The 14,825-nt window shown below is 37.9% G+C and overlaps 1 protein-coding gene across 1 annotated transcript in view; it reads right to left on the bottom strand.

The window, feature by feature from the left end:
* Positions 1 to 14,825, bottom strand: part of INO80 (INO80 complex ATPase subunit) — a 66,372-nt gene that overhangs the window by 40,549 nt on the left and 10,998 nt on the right. Inside the window, 10 exon segments of the mRNA XM_039323892.1 lie at positions 195 to 262; positions 555 to 750; positions 2,091 to 2,294; positions 3,551 to 3,604; positions 4,245 to 4,459; positions 5,501 to 5,621; positions 6,090 to 6,248; positions 7,888 to 7,955; positions 8,243 to 8,409; positions 9,845 to 10,030. Of these exon segments, the coding sequence (XP_039179826.1) occupies positions 195 to 262; positions 555 to 750; positions 2,091 to 2,294; positions 3,551 to 3,604; positions 4,245 to 4,459; positions 5,501 to 5,621; positions 6,090 to 6,248; positions 7,888 to 7,955; positions 8,243 to 8,409; positions 9,845 to 9,987 (1,395 nt within the window). The 5' untranslated portion in view covers positions 9,988 to 10,030.

The following is a 14,825-nucleotide window of genomic DNA, read 5'->3' as shown; positions in this document are numbered from 1 at the left end:
ATAACATTCACTTAATATCTGTGCCATTCAGATTAATTCTAATAAATACATTATCTAATTATGGACATCTTTATTGTTTAAAGAATAAAGCTAGTAACTTACAAGAAATATTGAAACGTTGCTATGCCAATTCCAGACATTTTAAAATTTAAAATACTTTCCTATTTACATTATACTTTATTGTACACACTTACTTGGGCCTGATGAATTCGAAAAGCATCTTCAGCATTTTTCAAAGCCTGAGCCTTGTAATAGTTACTGTCTGATAATAAAGCAAAATTTAAAAATGAAACAAGGATTACATTACTTATAAGCAATTCACAAATTTCTGAAAATTAAAAGTTTGAAATCAGCTGAACAGATTGTTTGATAACACACTTCACTTACCCAGAAAATTGCCTCTCTTTGTCTTGCTATTTGTGTCTTTAATTAAAGGTTTCAAAGAGGCACTTCATTTGCAAGCAATCAGCCCTAGTTCATAATTCAGAGAAAGCATGCCATATAGTAATGATAGGGTTGTCCTAAATCTCGCTAGAATTTAGTTTCATCCTTACCATAATCCTCTTGAGTAATGTTGACAACAACTCCTCCACCAATATCAATCTGCCTCTGGATAGAACTGTCTTCAAGTTTCCTTAGAATTTCTTCCTGAATTCCATCATGTCCTGTATCTCGTTTGCGACTCATGAAGTGGGCATACAATTCGGTTTGGGTTATCAGGAAGTTAAGTTTTCTCTGCTGTCTTTTAGCCTAAAGTAATTTATAAGTAAATAAAACAAATACTTTCACATATAAAGATTCACATAGAATAGTTTCACAACTGAGGAACTAAAACGATGATTTCCTGAATGATGGCTATTGATGTATTGAGTAAAAAATACAACTTCCAAAATATCCAATATAGCTGTATCCAACCTACATGTTCTTGCTAATTCAAAGAAAATAACTTATTAACATAAGCATTATAAAATAGATCAGTTTGCCTTTACAAAAATCAAAAGATGATTTGATTCAAAAATTACAACAATTTTGATAGGTAATAAAACATACAACGAATCTTGTATTTTGAGCTCTTAGAGACGGAAAGGAAAATCCTGTTTTTCAATTAAAGGAGAATCTTAGTGTTTTAAATGTAGGCTCAGCTTGGAAAATTATGTCACAGAGGCTAAAACCACATATAATTTGTTAGGCAAATATTAAAAAGAATTTGAACTAATATTAAATTTATGATTTAGATAATATTAACTGGAACGTTGTAGTCTAGATTTGGAATAGTCAACACGATGGTCACAGGCAATAATTATTTGCATGCACCTTCCCAGGTATCTGTGTCTATTGACTTCATGTATTTTTAGATTCATTTAATTAAAAAACAAATTAATAAATGGGAAACTGGCAAGCTGAAAATTAAATCCCTGGCTTCTAACATCATCTTTATTTACAGAAATGTTTTTGGTTCTTACATAGATCACTTTAGAGAATAAAAATGGTAGATGGCGACATCTGTCCAGAGGAGAGAAAAAAAGTGGGAATGTTTGAGAGTACCCCATAGAGCTAGAAAAAAGCAAGTTTATCAGTTTGTTTCTTAGTACATGGCTGGTCCATAAAAAGCAAAACTATACAATAATCACTTTGTGACAGCATTCAGGACCAGCCCTCAGAATTCTAAAAATGCCTAGTAGCCTGAAATATTGCCTTTCCTTCCTGTAGAAAATTGTTTTCAAAATTCAGAATTAAATAAAAATTAGATGATCCTCCACAAGGAAAAAAAATGGATACTTTATATTTCAATGACTCTGTAAGACAAGAGCAATGTTGGCAAAAAATAAGATTTCTGGTAGCACCTTTTCTGACTAACATACTCCACTGAGCTGCAGCTCACTTCATCAGAGGCATGCACATCAGTTGCATCTGATGAAGTGAGCTGCAGTTTAAAAGAACTTATGCCTTTTAATGAAATCTGTTAATCAGAAAAGGTGCTACCAGACCTCTGTTAGTCAGAAAAGGTGTCCCAGTCTCCCTCTGATTATCTGCTGCAACATCTGCTTTGTTAATATCTAGGTTTCATTTCCTAAATGAAATATTCTTACTTCTCTCATCTCCTCATCCAATTTGCGTTGTTCCAATGCTTCTTTCTCTGCTCTTTTGCGGTGCTCTTTTTCCACTTTTTCATATTTTTTCCAATACAAAAGCATCTCCTTTGTAAGTCGACGTGCCCTTGGTAGAGTTTCCTTGCAATTCTTTTGGGCTTGAATAGCTGCTCGACGCACCTCTCTCATACACTGGTGAGCCAGCTAAAACAGAAAAGAAAGGGGAAAAAAATATAATTAGGCAAAGAGAGAAAAACCAGGAAGAAAAGTTTATATTCTCAAGTCCTGCACTGGAAGCAGTGTTCTTGAGTATTTCCCAGTACTAGAGCCGAAATTCACAAATGCTGCTTTAATAATACTTTGCTCTTATATCTTAAATACTTTCTTTGTAAATGAAATCCATTTAAGATAAAAACAGAAATCTGTCCTTCTGACAGAAATGATGCTTTCTTCTTATTGGAGAAGATTATGGAAGTTAAATTAGGGAAAAACTATGAGTATAGATATAGCTGTTATTATTATTCCTGTTTAAATATGACAATTACAGCAAATACAGATTCTTAGTAAATTCATGTCTGGGTAAGGTAATGAACTTGATATGTGCCAAAAAACCCAAACTCAGTCCAGACAAGACAGTATAATTTATCTTTCACTGTTGAGGCTCCAAAGGAACAGGTCCTAGTCTGTTCAATTTTCAAAGAATTACGGGTAGCCCTCACTTGTTTAGCCAACTTCGCTGTCTGCTGTTCTCCTTCCTAGCCCAATTCAAAATGTTTGGTTTTTTTAACCTTCAAAGACCACAGTTCCTAGAACTGTGATTCCAGGAGTGATTTCCCTTTGACTCTACATAAGCCTCTCTTTATACTAAGGTAATTATTAAAGTCCATTTCTGGATTCCCTGCCACCTGAGGCAGGCTTTTATAATACACAGCTGTGAAATGTTCTTTGTTGGTCATTATTTTTCATTTTTAAGTTTATAAAAATAGTTTTAATCTTTAAAATTCTGATGATTAAAAATGTTTTAATTGCATTTTTAAGACCACAGTCAAATTCCAACTACCGTATATGCCGGCGTATAAGGTGACTTCCGCAAGCGTTAAAATCGGCGCCAAAGACGGGGGTCGTCTTATACGCCAAGTCGTCTTATACGCCAGAAATACTGGTAGTTTCCAGCGTATAAGACGACGTTCTAGGAAGGCGGCTCGGCGACAAAGACGGGGGTCGTCTTATACGCCGGGTCGCCTTGTACGCCGGCATATACGGTAACGATATTAGACTCTTATCAATGCAATACATTTTCCTTCTGCCTGGAGGAATATATCACTGTACCATTAATACCAAAAAATAGGTAATTTACTGTAGCTGAAGGACAAAATATAAATTCTCTTAACATCAAAACATTTTTTAAAAAAATCAATGTATTTCAGTCCCAGTATGGTACAAAATGTTTCATAGTATACCTTTCTGCTATTGCTCAAGAACAAATTTCGGGCAGAGACTTTTTGCTTGTATGCCTAAAAAAAAAAAGGGGGGGGGGAAGGATACATTATTATATCATACTATAACAATTATTTTTTTCACACAACTAAAAGTATCAACTAGAAATATCAAATGTGATAGTCTTGCTTCAAAGATGTAATGATATTCATTTGAATTTGTTACTCAAATCAGGGAACTCCAACCACCAGGCTGCAGCCCATTACTGGGCCGTGACTTATTTGGAATTGGATCATGCGAGCGGCTGGTTGGAACACATGCTTGCGCAACTCAATCTGCATGAGCGGCAGGCTGGTGAGCACTTGTGCACCTGCACGCTGGCCCACTGTTTGCACAAGTCGAGCTGCGCACGTCGGCCTGTAACTCAGGCAAGGGCTGCCTGCACGTGGGCCCGCTGCTCACTTGGGCCAGTTCCCCTTCCCCCTCCCAGCCAGGCTGCCAAGCTGCAACGGCTGGGGACCGCTGATTTAAATCACAATCAACAACTCAAAATAAATGTTTTCTGCCTTCCTCTCCTTTTCCTTCCAACTGTTCACTATGTATGCAGAACATGTTGATTCAGAAATTTTTTTTTATAAAATATGCCATTGAATGTAATTTTACCTCATATGATTTCTGTATCCCTACTAGTAGTGCATTTTAGTTTGCAGAGCCTACCTTGGGCAGCTCCTTTTTAGCAATGCTCAGCCATACTTTCCTCCGGCGAGCATTTAATTGTTCAATGGATAAATGCTTTTTCTTAGACCCTGGTGGAGGGGTGTCGTGAGAAAACTTGGCAAAAACTTTGATCTGGTGGTGATGACGCCGTGGTGACTCCTCAGACGAAATGTCTTCATCCCTTCTTTTCCTTTTTTTCACCTTTTTCAATTTTGCTGGAAGAGGACAGCACACAATATAATCAGTTTCCTTCCATAACCATTTGAATTCATAGCATTAACTTGCAGCTTGTGAATGTATTCCATCCAATAATGGAACCAATTCGAAGTAGCAACTAATTTTGCAATTCTCTATAAATCTGCAAGAAAAAAAATCTGGGCTTGTTTATAAAGACTAACTCGTTCAAAAAGGATGATTATAAGCAAAATGTCAAAACACTGTCATTTATAGCTTCTCTTTTAAGTGAAATGCTATTCAAATGTTTCAGAAAATAATCAATTAAAGAAAAAGGAATAAAACTGAGCTCCAGATGCGGATGAAATCACAATGTGGCAAAAGAGGAAGTATAAAACAGTTTCAGAGAAAGCATATCAGATTGGCAAAAGCTGTTCCAGAAAGATGATTCTTATGATTTATTGGTAAAATGCATTAACTCACTATATAGCAATAAATTCCAGGTTAGTTAATAAAGGCTTTCTTCACTTTATGAGGATTACCTACCCCCAAAATCTCATATAATGTGAGATTCTGAACCAGAATAAGAGGGTCTTGTGGTATGGATAAAATTTTGACAAACATGCTCTAGTAATTTTAGAGCCTTATTCTTGAACACTACATTACTTAAACATGTTTTATTCCTAGTCTCATATTCTATGTTTTATCTTTTCAACAACTGGATTTCTAGTGTGGGTAATTATAATGGCAGACAAATGGGCAAACTGTACCACAACATTCTGAAATCTTCATTATGTTCTGTAAAATACATTTGCCCAGACTAGCTCTGAGGATCTTTCACCAGCTTCAGTATGATTTAGTATGTCCAACTCAATCTCTAGCATTAGAAAGTTCTTTTTTACTTAGATGCAAGGTTTTAATAAGATATTGACAACTGCTTTGAACCCCTAGTAATAGTAGCATCTATAGAAGATATGGAAGTAAGAGAAAGGAATATACAGCTAGAAAAATTTCACAGCCTTGTGGTAAATACGTGATACAAATCAATGCCCAGAAAAGTGTGAGTTAGCATGAAGATGCACCTTTTAATTTTTTTTCCTCTTTCAACTTCTTTTTCTTCGGCCCTATGAGATGACGCTGTTGCTCATAATAAGGATCATACGTAGACAGCAAACCTGTACTGTAATACTGATACTGCTGTAACTGAAGCAGACATAAAAATAATTACTTTTTTTTAAAATTAAGGCCTAATTAAGTAAGGAATATAGCTGGGTAGAAAGTTCAAGTCACTTCAAGTTTAGATTGTTTTTATGTTTGGTAATTATTGAGTATATTAACATGATACGCTTAGCTATAAAATGGTAAGATATAATACAAAATCTGAGGAAAAGAATAGAAAGAAATACAATGCCTCTCTTTAGTGAAAAGGCTGGTTTTTGTAACAAAGGAAACCAGTGACTGTATAATATTGGGCCAGTCACCCTGTCAACCCAACGTACTACACAAGACTGCTAGGGGGATAAAAATGTGGGATAGCCCCATCTATGCTGCCTTGAGCATCTTAGAAAAAGTGTGGGATATAAGAATATATGTACATAAACAGGCATAGCCAACTTGGTCTACTCTCCACTATAATTTGCAATTGATTAATTTCTTTCTGGCGTTTTTTACCTCTTTATCTTTGCTGTATTTATTTTGATGCAGTTTTTTGTACTTGTGTAATCGCAGCATATTGTGAAGTTCTTCTCTTGAAAGAGTGAATTCTTCTCCTTCCCCATCTTCATCAGTTACTGATTCACTGTCACTGGAGTCATCACTCAGGAGAATGCTCTGCCAACGAGATAATTTCAATTTTCAACAACAGTGAGCAAAATGACCAGAATAGGAAATAAAAATTTCTGAAACAGGCCAATGGGATTAAAGCTTCTGAAAAGGGGGGGGGGACCTAAAAACATTTATACACATAGAAGAGCTTCACTGTTTAGCATTTCCTACTGCATCTTCCTCCACTACAATATTAACCATCATAAAATCTTTTGAGGCTGCTTCAGTGGATGGTGCACACATAACATTTCTGATTTCTTCCTTTCTGATTTCTTGCTTTCATGTATACATTTTCTCAAAATCACTGCCAGGTAACCTTCATTTTAGCCTTAGGAACATCACATTTCTGTTATCAGTAAAACATTTCTTGCAATGTTTTAAGAGTGACCTGTTCTATATGGTCAGGCAAAATAGACTATGAAATTGACTCATTTAAATTAAACATAGTATTAATCCACACATCTGGTCCAATGGCACATTACAAAAATATAGTCGTCTTTCTGGCCAACGTTGGAAGTACAGAAGCCCAATGTTTTGGGGTAAGGACTCTTTTCTACAAATTTGCATTGGCAGACAGTGTTGGTAAACTCTGACAGATCTACCCTATATAGGTAGTCCTCAACTTATAACCATTTGTTTAACAACCATTTGAAGTTACAATAGCACTCTTAAAAAGTGACTTATGGCCAGCCCTAACACTTATAAGCATCCCCATAGTCACATGATCAAAATTCAAGTGTTTGACAACCGGCAAGTATTTACAAGGGTTGCAGCGTTCTGGAGTCACGTGATCATCATTTGCGACCTCCCCAGCCAGCTTCTGACAAAGTCAATAGAGGAAGCTGGATTAGCTTAATGAATGCATGATTCCTTTAGCAACTGCAGTGATTCACTTAAAAACCATGGCAAAAAAAGATTGTAAAATTGGGTACGATTCACTTAATAACTGTCTTGCTTAGCAACAGAAATTCTAGACTCAACTGTGGTCATAGGTTGAGGACAACTTATAATCATGCAGATGTTCCCCATCCTCAAACCCACCCACCAACCACCCACCCATTTATCTAAGCTACAAATACATTGTAGAGAGTCAGCTAGCTATACTTTCTTTGAGTAGTGGTGGAAGGAGCTGCTATCATCTGGACTGCAGTGGGAAAGGAACAGAAAATAAAAGGGAGCAGTTACATTGTTCACTTCTGCATATGGAACAATAAAGCTGAAAGAATAACACCACCACAGACCCATCTCACTGCTGCTTGGTAAACCCATTAGATCAGCAAAAGAGGAAGGAAAAGATGGGGATTTTTCACCTCAGGTTTAGCATAGCTGAGTACAATTAGATGGAAGAGTAAAACCAGGAAATGGACACTAGAAAACCTGGGAGCGGGGAGTTCTGAAGGAAGCTAAGATATCAAAACTTGATGCTGTACATTACAAACCTTGAGAACATGAGAAGAATTAATGGAAGTTTTAAAAAAACCTGTAACTTTTACCACTAATAAAATGTAAGAGGAACAGCATTTTTTAAAAAAAAATTTAAGAAAATGTCGCCGTTTTTATAGATTGTAAGTTTATAGACAGATCAGAATAACGTTAAGAGAAGGATCACTAAGAATAGATCTGGATTTCAGTAACAAAAACTCACCTTTAGCCATTTTCTGCTTTTCTTCAATTTGGAAAAGTTATATAGACTCCCTTTTTCTGTTTTTGGCTCTGTTTAAAGAACATATCAAAACACTTATATTGTGCAAACAATTCAACGTAAAGATACTTTCAATAGAGAAAGCATTTACTCCAAACTGAATTACCATTGAATCATTTTGCAATGTGAACTACAAAAAAAGGAATCTTCTGATTATGTCTGTTAGCCTATAAGCACATCACATTTTTGATGAATTATTTAATCAAACCCAATTGCTCCTGGATCCAAGTGATATGCAAGACCGGCCCACATAATTATCATCAAAGGCAAACTAAAATTATTTTTAAAACTCTCTTACCAGATTGTAGCACTCCATTGAATGAATGTGTGTTTAACATTCCTGAACTCCCTGCTCCAGAAGGTTCTCCAAGCAATGAGGTTGCAGGCTCTTCTTTCACTTGCATCAAGGGACTCCCAGGCTGAGGAAGCAAAGGATTGTCATCCAATCCATCCTCACTTTCATCACTACAAGAAAAAATAGAAATATACATTTTATCATAATAAAAGGATTAATGCCGTAAAAAATAGTTATGCTCCAGAGCAACTTTCATTTTCCTCATCTCTAACGCCAGGAGATGAAACTGACTTCAAATCCTGTGGATACACTAATGTAATGTAGGTATTTTGGCAATAAAATGGAGTGGTTTGCCACTGCCACCTTCTTGGATGTTTTTTCAACTTTAATCTAACCCAAAATCTTGATATTCTCTGTGGTTTCCAGGTACTAGCAATGCCCAATTCTGTTTAGTTTTCATACTCAAGACAGGATTAAACAATTGTTGCTACTGACTGACACTCTATCCCACTGGTGGCGAACCTATGGCATGCGTGCCAGAGACGGCACTCAGAGCCCTCTCAGTGGGCACATGGGCCGTCGCTCCAGCCCCGCCTCCCCCCGTGGCCCCCTCACCAGCAGCCCCCCTAGAGGATAGTCGCCCCTGGGCACGGCCCATGCAGAGCAGCGCAGCCAAGAACATGTCAGCCGGGCAGCAGGGGCAAGACTCCACCCTCACGCCTTGTCACTCGCAGATGATGCTGCGGGCAGGGGCGGAGGGCGTGGCTGCCATGGTGCTGCTGGGTCGCCTGGGCGATCTCCTGCAGTGGGCCATGGAGGTAGTGGGTGGCCCTGCAGGCGGGTGAAAGTGGGGTAGGGTAGGTCAGGCGGTTTTGGGGCACTCGGTCTCTAAAAGGTTTGCCATCACTGCTCTATCCCAACGGTACCGGTGTGAGGCCCATTGGGAACCTGGCTTTGCAAACGACAGGCAAGCATGTGAAGCTCCATTTGCGTGTGCAAAACTATCCCCCCCACTGCTTCTGGTTCACGGATCAGAAAAGGTTAGGGACCACTGCTCTAACCCTAGATGGATATAATGTATTAGATGTCTAAAGAAGATAAAATCAAGTATGATTTTATAAATATTAACATAACGCTATTTAAAATATTGTTATATAAAGTACATTTTTCCACATTTAGTACTGTATAGGAATTTAAGTTCTGTATACTTTTAATTTTCTTCCATTTTTCTAAAAAAAAAATTTTATTCTTCCATGATTTCAAATTTTCCAGTTCATATTAGAAAACAAATTATGACTTTGGCAAACTTAGTATGTGTATTTTTAAATACCATATGCTTTTAGAACTAAATGAAAAATAAATACATAGGTTCTGGTCACATCTCCCATTCTTTTAAAAGCATTAACAGCAGCATCAGGATATACATGTGGATATTTGGATATACACTGCTTCCCTTTTCAATATTAAAATCTGAAGCTGATATCTGCTGATTTATCTGCAGATCCCATCCTCATGGAGCTTATTTTCCCCCATTACTGAAACTAATGATAGGAATTAGGAACGTTGGAATATGAAATGTCTGCTTTTTTTAACTGGTTTTGATACCTGGATGCAGTCCTATTGAAAATGGCAGAAGTCTGTCGTAAAAAGTGATCCAACCGCAGAGCTTTCTCCAAATACCGCAGATAGAGAGGCGTTGCCAGCTCTGTGCAGTTGCCATCTTCTCCTGAACCCAGCTCTGAGGCCATAGAACAAGTCTCTCTTCATGCAAAGATGTCTCCTAACGCACAGCTGTTTCAAAACAGAATGCAGTAGTTTAACACATCATTCCTATTTTCTGGATTTTTTTTTCAGTGGTGGGATAAAATACATTATTTTCCTACATCACATTTCACACATGGCAAGCCCAAACAGAATATAGTTAAGAAATCAGAAGTTGCAGAATTGCACACTTATTTTACATAAAATTAATCCCACCTGAACGAGAAAATATGGAGAAGGTACTGGAATAGGCAAGTAAATTACATCCTCCCCACATGTATTTTCCTGAAGAAAAATTATTAATATCCAATTATTTATATGCTCGTCAATACACAAATCATAATCCCATAAAATTGTTTGCCATATTGTTTAAATGCATAGTGTGATTTGTATATCTCCCTACACAGGGGTTGCATCCTATCTATTTTAGGCTTATCTTTTGCTTCCAGTATCACAACAAACAAATCTGTGCTTTAATGGAATTGTGTTCTAATCTCTGGTCCAAATAAATTTCTATACTACCACTCTTTCATATGCCACTGATAGCATTATCTTGATATGGATCTCAAGTGAATTTCTGAATCCAGTTGCAATGGCTAATGACAAGAAGGACCTAATTACATGAAGACAAATAGTTATAACAGGCTGGGTATGTGCATAGAAAACAAATGTTAGTCTATAATATTCCACTGTTCGATGGTAACCAAGTATAACAGTGGTTCTCAACCTTTTTAATGCTGCGACCCCCCCCCCAACCGGTCGTAAGTCGAGGACTACTCAACCGGTCATAAGTCGAGGACTACTCAACTGGTGCAGCACCCTTTGCAGAATGGAACTTTTGGCGGGCTCAGCAGGGCAGAGACAGCCTGGACAATTCCTATTGGCTTTTGAAAGCCAATAGAATTAGACTCTATTCAAGAGAGTCTATTCCAGGGGTAGGCAACCCAAAACACTCAAAGAGCCACTTGGACCCGTTTCCCACCAAAAACAAAACACAGGGAGCCGCAAAACCATTTTGATATCTAAAATGAAGATAACACTGCATATATCCTTTTTTACCTTTATTATAGGTGTGTGTGTGTGTGTATGTGTGTGTGTGTGTGTGTATGTGTATACACACACACACACACACACACATTAAAAATAAAAGTAAAAATATGACTCTTGGGAATATCCATACTATTAAAACAATGATCACCAAGAGAATGCTTTAAGAGAATAAAATTACATACACACAAAGGTAAAAAAAGGATATATGCAGTGTTATCTTCATTTTAGATGTCAAAAGGGTCTCTCTCTCCCTCCCTCTCTATCTGCCCTTGGTCTGCCACTCCTCTTCCCCCACTCTCTCTCTCTCCCTCTCTCTCTCTCTCTCTCTCTCCCCCCCCTCCTATCTGCTGCTCACCTGGCAAGCTTCAAGCTGTTCTCCAACAATCTGAGGGGTAGGCAACCTCGTCTCTTTTATGACTCATGGACTTCAACTCCCAGAATTCCTGAGTCAGCCTAGCTGGGCTAGCTAGCTCTCTCCTGCCCTTCCTGCTTCCTTCAGAGACGCAGCAAAGGGAGGAGCTCCACCCAGTAAGCTTTTCAGCTCCTCGGAGAATACTGTGAGTGCACTCTCTTTTACACACACAGACACACACACACACACACACAGAGAGAGAGAGAGAGAGAGAGAGAGAGAGAGAGAGAGAGAGAGAGAGAAGCAGGGAAGCGCAATTGCCTCTCTCTGTCTCTGTCTCTCTCTACAAAGGCAGAGGAGGCTGGGAGCCACAGGGGAAGGCTCAAAGAGCCGCATGCGGCTCCGGAGCTGCAGGTTGCCGACCTGTGGTCTATTCTATTGGCTTTCAAAAGCCAACAGAATAAAAGGGGGTAGCACAGCTAAGGAAAAGGGGGAAAAAATGGCGGACTGCATTGTTTGGCGACCCCCGTGAAATGGTTGTTCGACCCCAAATGGGGTCCCGACCCACAGGCTGAGAACCACTGAAGTATAATCTATCTCATCATTAACTCAGAGTCAAAAAGACCCTATGTGCATTTCTAAAAATATTACTTTTGTATTTTTTCTAACCTACTGAATTTAGTATAATAAAAATGAAACCAGACAATTGACTGAATAAATAGTGGATGGTATGACAGAATACAATAAACCTGTTCAAACTAAATTCTCCCTGAAAACAATCTGGTATCTTTGGGGAATCTCAAAAGTGTTTTTCAGAATACAGGTAGAACTCGACTTACAACAGTTCATCTAATGACCATTCAAAGTTACAATGGCACTGAAAAAAGTGAGTTATGACCATTTTTCACACTTATGACCATTGCAGCATCCCCACGGCCATGTGATTTATATTTGAAGGCTTGACAACTGATTCACATTTATAACGCTTGCAGTGCCCTGGGGTCATGGGATTACGTTTTGCAACTTTCTGCCAAGCAAAGTCAAAGGGGAAACCAGACTGACTTAACAACCATGTTACTAATTTAACAACTGCAGTGATTCAGTTAACAAATGTGACAAGAAAAGTCATAAAATGGGGTTAAAAACTCACTTAACAAATTTCTCAATTGAGCAACTTAATTTTTTGGCTCAATTATGGTCATAAATTGAGGACTACCTGTAATATGTAATGCCAAAGCATGGACAAGATATGCAAAAATGTTACTTTTTTAAGAAAACATTTCAGGAAATATAGAGATGAATTTTGCCATATGACAAATTTATTTCAAGTTTTATTATTCTTTACAGAATTGAAGGCCAATCTGCGATGACTTCTCTTCATACAAAGTAAAGGCAAATCTTCATTTCATAATAATAATAAAGTTGGAAGGCACCTTGGAGGTCATCGAGTCCAACCCCCTGCTCAGGCAGGAAACCCTATACCATTTCAGACAAATGGCTGTCCAGTCTCTTCTTAAAAACTTCCAGTGTTGGAGCATTCACCGCTTCTGGAGGCAGGTTGTTCCACTGGTTAATTGTTCTAACTATCAGGAAGTTTCTCCTTAGTTCTAAGTTGCTTCTCTCCTTGATCAGTTTCCACCCGTTGCTTCTTGTCCTGCCTTCAGGTACTTTCGAGAATAGCTTGACTCCCTCTTCTTTGTGGCAGCCCCTGAGATATTGGAACACTGCTATCATGTCCCCACTCGTCCTTCTCTTCATTAAACTAGACATACCCAATTCCAGCAGCCTTTCCTTATATGCTTTAGCCTCCAGTCCCCTAATCATCTTTGTTGCTCTTCTCTGTACTCTTTCTAGAGTCTCAACATCTTTTTTACATCGTGGTGACCAAAACTCGATGCAGTATTCCAAGTGTGGCCTTACCAAGGCATTGTAAAGTGGTATTAATACTTCACGTAATGACTTCTGGTTCCAGTTCGCGGCGTCCCTAGTCGCACGGTGAGACTTGTCTCTTCGTCGGCTAGTCTTCTTCACCGGTAGACCCTTATGCGGGTCAAAAGTCACCCTGGAGGGTGCGACTTCTGTCGAGGAGGCTTTGCTCAGCTGCGGAGGAGCGGTGGCTCCTCCAGCTGTCCGAGCTATCTCTGAGGGCCGACAGAGAAGATCGGCCAGTAAAATGGCTGATCATCCTGCCGCTTCAAAGTCAAAGAACATCTAAGTTGTAAGAACCCCCGTGGTGAATCCGGGTGAGACTTTTCCTTGCTACTCTCTCTACTCTACTTTGTTTTTTGTGCCTGTAAGAGCTTTGTTGGAATTATTTTCCTGGCTTGAAAAAGGAGCTTCTACATGTTTGAGAAGAAAGGTGTGATATAAAAATAGAACAAAATTTTAAAGACTATATTTTATTTCCATATTTTTGGGGGTACAGAAAAAAATTTTTTCTCTTTCTAAACACTGTACTATCATCTTATGCTGGAAGATTATTTCTTTTTTCACATTATACTTTAAAAGATAGAAAAAAGGAAATGGTGTCTGGAAAAGATCTTTTTTTAACCTACTGAGGACATCTAGTGGCGAAAACTTAATACTTCTGGTTACTCTTTGAAGATGGAATAGACCTGACTTTCAAATTATTTTTGAAGAGAAAAGATAAACTGTGCAGCTGTGAGAATTGTGAGGGTGGACACTGCCTAACTTTTATTAAATATAGCCTCCACAAAAAAGAAAAAAGAGACTCTTTTTAATTACTATCAAAATAGAGAAACCTTAGTTACAATTAAACTGTAAACGTATATTGGAAAAGATTTATGAGGCTACTGCAGAAATATGTGCTACAATGGAAGAGTTTACTACAGAATTAAGATCCAGAAATCTCACTTCAAACATTCAAACTGATGTCCAGACTACATCTGACTATTCTATAAATCAAAACATACTAGAAGAGGAATCAACAGAGATAAAAGAGGAACTTATTCTATCTTATAAACTTTCCATCTGTAACTTTGAGGAACAGAAGAAGCAAAGACTGAGATTTGAAACTACAAAGCAACGATGCTTTAAGGATGAGAGAAATAGATGCCTAATGCAGAGGATGGGATTCCTATCCTTTCAAAGGCCACTGCAAGCAACAAAAATAGATCTATTGGCTGAAAGCAAAGCTTGGTTATAGAAACCTGCCTGGCACAGAAAAAAAGCCAGAATCAGACTGAAAAAAGAAATTTAAAATTGTGTAATGGATTAAAAGGCAATGTTGGATTTATGGACTGTTTTAAGGATTAAGATTTAGAGTTAGAAGTAAGAAAAAAATATATACAGGAGGGTGATTATTAGAATAGATATTTTAATTAAGAATGTACCTTTTAGAATAATAGATTTATTTTTATGAAAATTATTATGTATTGGAATTGAAAAAATGTTGACTTTTTA

Source organism: Crotalus tigris, unplaced genomic scaffold, assembly GCF_016545835.1.
Source record: "Crotalus tigris isolate CLP2741 ecotype Arizona unplaced genomic scaffold, ASM1654583v1 scf7180000024286.1529876, whole genome shotgun sequence".
Taxonomy (NCBI): Eukaryota; Metazoa; Chordata; class Lepidosauria; order Squamata; family Viperidae; genus Crotalus; species Crotalus tigris.
The sequence above is the reverse complement of the archived record's forward strand: the minus strand, read 5'-3'. Positions and strand labels throughout refer to the sequence as shown.